The sequence below is a fragment of the Phragmites australis genome, chromosome 23 (genome assembly GCF_958298935.1).
Source record: "Phragmites australis chromosome 23, lpPhrAust1.1, whole genome shotgun sequence".
Classification (NCBI taxonomy): Eukaryota; Viridiplantae; Streptophyta; class Magnoliopsida; order Poales; family Poaceae; genus Phragmites; species Phragmites australis.
Genome location: NC_084943.1, coordinates 925,889 through 933,894, shown reverse-complemented (window position 1 = coordinate 933,894; position 8,006 = coordinate 925,889). Strand labels below are relative to the sequence as shown.

Sequence of the window (8,006 nt, the reverse complement as noted above, 5' to 3'; positions counted from 1 at the left end):
TTTAGAGTAAAAGAACAGTACGTACTCATCTCCATGGAATATGTAAGTTGCAGTGCCTCGACGTACTCATCTCCATGGAACAAAACTGAGAGCTGTCTGGGCGAAGATGGCGGGAATCACGGCCGAGTAAAAACGCGTTTACGGCGAGGCGATCCGGCCGAGTAAAAACGCGTTTACAACAGGAACAACAAAAGTTTTACGAGGAAGTCTAGGCCTGGGCATTCGGTTTCTTCAGGTTCTTCGGTTCGGTTTCTTCGGGTTCTTCGGTTTGGTTTCTTCAGGTTCTTCGGTGGTTTCCAAAAACTACAAACCGAAGCTGTTGAAAAAAACACAAAAACCGCACATTTCGGTTTCGGTTTATTCGATGCGGTTTTCGGGTTTCCACCATAATTCATTTTAGACCTTCATTGGTAGACGATTTGTCAAGCAACAAAACAATCTTGGAGCAGTTTGCAAGGCTTTCATCATTGTCCCCCACCTAAAACTCACGCAAAATGAAACAGCATACAAACAGCCGGTGATTCAAATCTAGCAAACAAATGGTGAAAACTGAGAGCGAATTGGAAAGAAAGAGAACTGAGAGAGGGTCATGCGCCACTCGGTTGCCGCCGCCTTTGTACTGGCCGAAGTCACCGACGCCATGTCGTGCCCGCACCCGCGAGATGCATCGCCACCGCCGAGCGCTGGTGTGCGATTGGCCACTTGTTAGGGTTGGCCGGTTAGGTGAGGGCCTAAGGGGTGAGGGAGTTTGTAGCCTGTGAAGTTGATAGGCTACGGGATGAGAAGCAAATTATAGAATTGGTTCAGATAGATTCGTGTGAGATCATATTTATGTTATTTATTATGTGATCTAATTGTTAGGCTAAATAGGAGAGAGAAAGAGTAGACATATGTTATCACAGTAGAGAGGATCTTTTATAGGATAGGATCCTGTAGAATTTGCTTCGTATAGGATGAGTTGTGCCATGGGTCACTTGCTGGTCGGACGCTGCGGTGGTTTTTTAGGTATGTTTGGTTATCTGCATGGTGTCTCGTATAGCTGCATTGTATATTCTGGATGAGGGGAAGCAGACTGAGGAGAGCTGTATTTTAGAAAAGAAGAGTGTTTGGTTGGTTGGATCTACGGATGCAGGTTGAATTTGAGTTTGTGTTTGGAAGGCTAAATTTGAGATTGCATGAGGAGATTCACTGCCGTTGACAAGTGGGCCTAGCACATCCTTTACTGCATTCCGCCAACCTGCACAAGAGCAACGGCCGATTTGGGCGCATGAACGGATGCAGCGTTTGAGCGTCTCTATGTACGAGCGGATGCATGCTGGAACCGGTGGTCACGGCAACCAAACACCCATCTGCTTGAGCGTATACGCGGATACCAGCACGAGCGGATACAAGCATCAGCTGATACAGCGATCCAAACACGCCCTTAGGTGGGCGCGGAATACATTGATTGCCTCGGCGGTTTGGCTTTCGCAACATGGAAACCGCACCGATCACTGCAAACCGAACAACATGGAAACAGCAACTGCACCGAACACCAAACACCGAAAAAACCACAAAAATCAGTGAATCGGCTTCGGTTCGGTGCGGTGAATCAGTTGCAGTGAATTTTTGAAGGTCGCAGCTTCGTTCGATGCCGTATCCAAATTCCGAACCATATTCCTGATCCTTCGGTATAGCCGACTAGATTAGAAATGCTGCTGATGGTTTAGACGTCACAAGAGCTGGCCTGCTCTGCCTCAAGTCCTAGTTGGGCTAGGCCTACAAGGCGGTTTGGTCCATTTACGTCCAGGTTGACTCGGCAATATTCATTGGACCTTTCCTAAAAGAAAGGGAAAAAATCTATTTTGCCTCTTTGACTTTTGCTCGAGTTCGATTTTCCTCCCTCAACTTCAATACCAGATATACAACACCTTGAACTATTGAAAATCGGGCAAATTATGCTCTCGAGTAGATTTCATCGTGGTTTTGCACTGACGTGGAAACCGGTTTGACATGCAGGTGGTGACAAATACTATGGTCAACCTGTCAGCGTCCTCCACTCGCATCCCGGTCACCTCCTTGCACAAATAACCACCAGCTCGGTCGCCGGGCCAGAGCGTTTGCCGGCGAAGCCGACCAGGAGGCGCCCGTCCATCACGGTCTCCTCGGACACCTCCTGCTTCCCCTACACGCACTGTCGCGCCCACCGGCAATGGATCTGGCGGCGCATCTTCTCAGCGTCAGCAATGCCGTATCCAGATCCGCACGCCTTCTCTTCCCTGGCTCTAACCAGAACACCAAGTCCTGCGGCCTCTCTGCGGCGGCAAGCATCATACGTGCACGTATAGTGGTTAGCTTTTCTTTTCTCCAAGCTTCGCATGAGTATCATTGTTCATCTGGTGGTGACCACGGCTGCCTCGGCCCCTCTATGGTAGAGCAGACGCTGCGGCTGATTCGGCAGTGGCTTCCTGACGACGACGATGGTGCACAGCTTCCCACTGCCGCCGCCGCCGCAGTGGCGGACAGGCCGACGGTGACCGGTTCAGCAAGTCCAACAGCAACGGCATCACAGTGACAAAGACGTTGCACAAACCAGGAGCTAGCAAGTATCTACATCCATCAGATACCATCACAGAGACTAAGAGGCTAAGACAATGCAGAAATAGAACTTATTTGCTGGAGATTACAGAACTTCACGCAACTGATTGCACCCGGTCTGAACTGTGAAGTTGCATTAAACTTGAACAGCTAGGGATGCAGATACACGCACAGCCGACAACACTGAAGTGCTTGCCACGTTGGCGGCACTTCTTTTTTATGAAAGATGACACAGGTCAGTTGCATGCCTTGTCATTATGTTACACCACCATGTACAAAGGTTCGCTTGCCCAACGACGCCTGCAGATCGACCGAAATCTCCTTCTAATGCAGTGCTGTGAGGATGGTAGAGCCTTCTACCTGCACATAGAAATTCATGTGGGTTAACACTTAATACTTATGTGTGCATCAGAGAAATGCTACAAGAGTTCAGGTGAAATTTCTGCCATATGGTTTAAGCAACCAAGCAACAGGATGCCTAATTGCCCTATTCTTCAATTATGTTTTCCTACTCATTCTGGCTAGTAAATTGCGTCATTTGAATCCGACACTAGATGCGGCATGATCATGCATCTCTGACGAACCACGATAAAACTAAATCCTTCTTCAGGAAATAACAAAACCAATTTCTTTTTACCTTGAAAGTTGCACCACAAATTTCTTCTTCGTTTGCAGGAACAGCAGTGACCTTGTTCTTTGGGTTCTCATAGCACTTCAAGCCTCCAAGAGCATTAGAGTAGAAGCAACCTGCAGCCCAGCATGAGATTAGTGAAAAGGACTACAGAAAACTGCTCAACAAATATATAAGACAGATATTTGCATCTCTTCAAACAAATGTTGTACAGAAAGTTTCATCTTTAAAGCTTGATGTGCAGTGGTTGGCAACATTTTCAGAGATTCCTTTTTTTTCAAGGTTAGAGGACTCGGTCATGGCAACACAGAAGTCAAGATATGATCTGACATTGCTTAATGAGATCGCGTTACCTTGCGGAAAAGGCGCAAGTGACTTGCCACATGATCCTTTAAGCATGCCAATGTCGTCAGAGAAGGCAACGCAGCCGTCAGCAGTTACCCCCCAGAACAGCGGCACCTTACCCTCGGGATCCTAAACACAACGAATCCCAGCACAAGAGATAAGATAGATAAACCAAATCACCATGCACTACTGCAGTAATCATGCAAGTGCTGAGCAACTGACTTACAGATGCCACAAGCAGCGAGGATGTGGACTTGTCGAAGAGCACGAAGGCGTAGCTGCCGGTGAGCTGCGAGAGCATGAAGCTGGCGGGGTATGGCGCCCGGTCCCTGAGCGTCTTGTACGCCTCGATGACGAGGACCACCTCGTTGGCTCCCTTGGACAGCCCGTACTGCTGGCTCAGCCTGCCAAGGTTGTCCAGCACCCCCTCGAACAGGCAGAAGATCTCGTCCTTTGCGGCGAAGGACCTGAACACAAAACAATTTTATGTCGTCACTTAGCGACTGATGGGCGGTGCATGCATCGTCATGGTACCACACAACTACTATGACCAAAATTATGAAGATGAAGTCTTGAAAACTGCGAGAATGGAATGCTGAACAGCATTGGTATGTTTGGTGTTTAGCAGTTTCAGCTATTCTCGAATGACTGAAGGAGGATATGATCCTTCAGAGTTCAGTATGCACAATTAGGTGCAACATCAATGACTTGATGCAAAGATACACATTACATCGAGGATTAGGATGCTTACATTTGTCCTTTTCTTTGAATTTGTTCAAAAAGGGCTAAGATGTTACTGAGTAAGTACTAAAAAGCAAAAATGAATGGAGTAAAGGAGTGGAAATGTTCCTTGGATGCTACTCCTTCAGTGAATCTGCCTAGTACTGACAGGATCAGAGCACACTCGCACAGAGCAATCAGACCATCTGGGGGATCTGGGCCACTAGTGCTTCTTTCCTTTCTTCAGATCTGTGGGCAGCAAAGCCGGGTTCCCAACTGACCAGTGACTACCAAGTGCACCGTGTGAATGATTAGTGCAATGACAACTACAATGAGAGATTAAATTAAAGTGGCCCAATGCTCTCATGAGTCCGTTTTTTTTTTCTGGTAAAAATCTGAACATTTCATAGACTTGTCACTTTTCTTAAATGACAATTATGCAGCTCATTGATCTTCCCGTAGCCGCCTACCGGAGAATACGAGGCCCGTTTGTTGGCAAATCAGTTGACACCATGTCTGTGGAAGGTGGTATGATGTGGACGAGCAAATTTCACTCTACGAGGGGAAAGCCTCCTTTTATTAGCATTTTGTTTCTCGAAAACAAGGCCTTCTTTCACAAATACACATGATATTTTAATGTCCACGTCAACATAAAAATTGAGCACTCACTTTCTTCCCGTTCTTTCTTATCTGGTCGTGACTAATTCACTCATTATGCGCACCTATTAGCATTGTATTCTCTTAATATATTATTGATTATTTATCATTATTATTAATTATTAATACTAACCTTAACGATATTCGTGTATATTGTTGTTTGTTTATGACTTGCAAAAATCAATAGAAAAAACAACGAAATCAAGCATAAATGTATCCTACAGGAAGACAGGCATTTTGAAGCCTACCTCGGACCATCCAAGGCCCGAGTTACCTTCTTCTTGCACAAGTCTTTCAGAAGCTACTACCAACATTATTGAGAATATTGTATCTAGCTAAGATCTATTTGTTCTTTAACCTTAACCTGATTAGTTAGTTTATTGTGCGCGTAACTAGCGTTAACAGTCACCAACCATTTCACACAGGTAACCTTAGAAATCAACCAACGATAGCTAGTCACCATGGGTAGAGAGATCTAGATGTCGTAGCACAAGGCAAAGGCAAGACACCTGATTAATACTGCCTTTGTTCATCTCTTATGATTTTTCTACTTATATTTGTTTTAGCTTTAGATTATAAGAATCCAGTTTAATATATAGATTCTATGGAATCTTATTCTTATCAAATTGTGGATTGTAGGATTTTATAGTATAAATTGACTTTTGAATTGTGATAATCAGCTTTTATATTGTGTCTTTGTTTTTTGCTTTTGCTTTTTGGACTGAATCAATTATCAGAATAAATAAATAAACAGGGCCTGAAACTACAGATAAAATCATGTGGTGTAATGTGAAAATCTCACCGGAACAACCGTGACCTGCGAATCCAAGTTTCCTGTCATTTCCTGGCTAATTTTTGTGGCTCACGATTAAGTCCGAAACGATAAGTGAAGGAGAGTAGGTAGCTTGGTCCTACAGCTACTGGAAATGGATCAGAAAACAGTATTTATCATCGCTCACTTCCTCCTTGGAAAGCAACTTGCATGTCCTCTGACAAGGGCAAAAAAAATATGCCCAATTATTGACAGAAGTGGGTGTCAACCATAGATTCGTATCTGTTCGATTAATCCGCTAAAAATCGAATTTAGCCGCCTAATCAATTTCAAGTTTATGAGCGCAACTTCCTATCCGTCCTTAGATCTTGCAGAATTGAGGCAACGTTAAAGATCACTACTTTTTAGCTGATGATGAAGCGAAAAGAAAGAATAATACTCCATCCATGGGACCATGCCACTAGAGTGTTTACCTTGGGCGGAGGAGCGCCTGGTTGGCGTGGGAGTATGCGAGGCGTCCGAGGTCGCCGAGCTGCATCGACATGGCCGGCTCCGCGCTGCCCAGGAAGCGGCTCACCAGCTCCGACGCCCGCGTCTTGGGCGACGGCGTCCGGCTGCCGGCCGCCACCAGCTCCGCCGGCACCTCCACCACCTCGCCGCTGAACACCGCCAACATCTTCACACTTCACCTAATCAAGTAACCCAAACACCTACGCTGAGCTAACGACTAGTCCTACCACTAATCTCCTTGGATCGGATGGATCCCTCACAATGGATGCAGGGATCGATGGAGGAGAAGGCGAGGTGATTTATATAGCCGCCTGTTTTGGTTGATGGCGTGGACCCATCTGTCATCTTGTGTTTCCTTGTCACTAACCCTTCAACTATATATACATACACACATATATATATATATACATACATATATATATACACATGTATATATACATGTATATATATATACATGTATATATATATATATACATGTATATATATATAGGACACCTATTCTATACCCCTAGAGTATGTACTCCCACATGCAATATACCACCTAAACAAACACTTTATACTCTTTTATCATTTTTAGTATACTCTAATACTAATTCTAAGATACTCCAATATGAGTTGTATGAAAAAAAATTCAATGTTAGCCTTTCATTTTTGCTATATACTCTTTTTTATACATAAAAGAAGTATATACGCAAATTATGATAAAAATCATGGAATTTCATAAAAATTTTCGTGGGATTTGTATTGTAGTATCTTATAATTACTAATGAAGTATATTTAAAGTGATAAAGAAGTATAACACACGTGTAAAAGTGGTATATGAGACGTGGGAGTACATACACCCAGGAGTACATACTAGTTTTCCTATATATATATATATATATATATAGACACACACAAAAACACACACACACACACATATATACATATACGATTCCCTTTTTGCACCTTGGTTAAGCTTAAAACAACAAAGATCTCGTGAGCATGGACGTGTCAAATGCCAATATTCTTAATTTACTTTGCTGGTATGGATCGTGTCTTACCGTCTAACCCATGGCCAGGGGTACGAGACTACGGAGTGCACGCATTTCGATATGGTATATTATGGATTCTTACGTAGTTGTGGACTCAGCGAAATTATAGAGGGAGTTTATCTTTTTTTTCATACGCCTTCATCTCATCTTTTTTTTTCCTTATCTTGCAAAAAGAATGAAGGGGAGCTGGAGGAAAGTCTATAGTGGAGTGGCGGCCGGTAGTGGTGGCTTGGGGATCCGCCGCTGTTGGTAGTATAATCTTTTCCTGAAACATATCAGAAGAAACGGATGCAAGAAATGGAGGCTGGCCACCTCGATGAGGCGAGGAAGAAAACGCATGGAGGAGTCTTGCCGGAGCGCGGGAGGAGGAAGGCAAGCCAAGTGATGCAGGAGGCGGTGACGGTGCCGGATGCATTGCGTGCGATTTCTTGCGTGTGACACGTCCCTTTTCGTTTCCACGCGGAGAAGAAAGGCAAGCACCAACGGCCATGGTCCACCGGCGATTTGGCCTCGTCGATGCAGACATTGCCGGCACACACATCTTCAGCACCCGTGGCCATGGATTGTCACGTACTTCCTGAAAAAAAAAAGGCAGGAAATGGTAATGGCGAATGTACTCATGAAATCTTTTACAAGTGGCATTTACTCAATCGTGCTATTTATCCTCAACAATAGCTCTGTGCAGAGGTTCGGCACGTTTCTTCCCTGCAGTGCTTACTGCCTCCGCAGTTTGCACGAACGTTCAATAACACCCCCACAC

The 8,006-nt window shown here is 44.7% G+C and overlaps 1 protein-coding gene across 1 annotated transcript; it reads right to left on the bottom strand.

The window, feature by feature from the left end:
* Window positions 1-2,626: 2,626 nt before the first annotated feature.
* On the bottom strand, window positions 2,627-6,537 carry LOC133906486 (stem-specific protein TSJT1-like). The gene is made up of 5 exons (XM_062348410.1): window positions 6,176-6,537; window positions 3,780-4,020; window positions 3,562-3,682; window positions 3,215-3,324; window positions 2,627-2,937 (listed from the first exon to the last, which is right to left on the bottom strand). The coding sequence occupies exons 1-5, from the start codon at window positions 6,376-6,378 to the stop codon at window positions 2,902-2,904; spliced, it is 711 nt and encodes a 236-aa protein (XP_062204394.1). The 5' UTR covers window positions 6,379-6,537; the 3' UTR covers window positions 2,627-2,901.
* Between the last annotated feature and the right edge of the window lie 1,469 nt (window positions 6,538-8,006).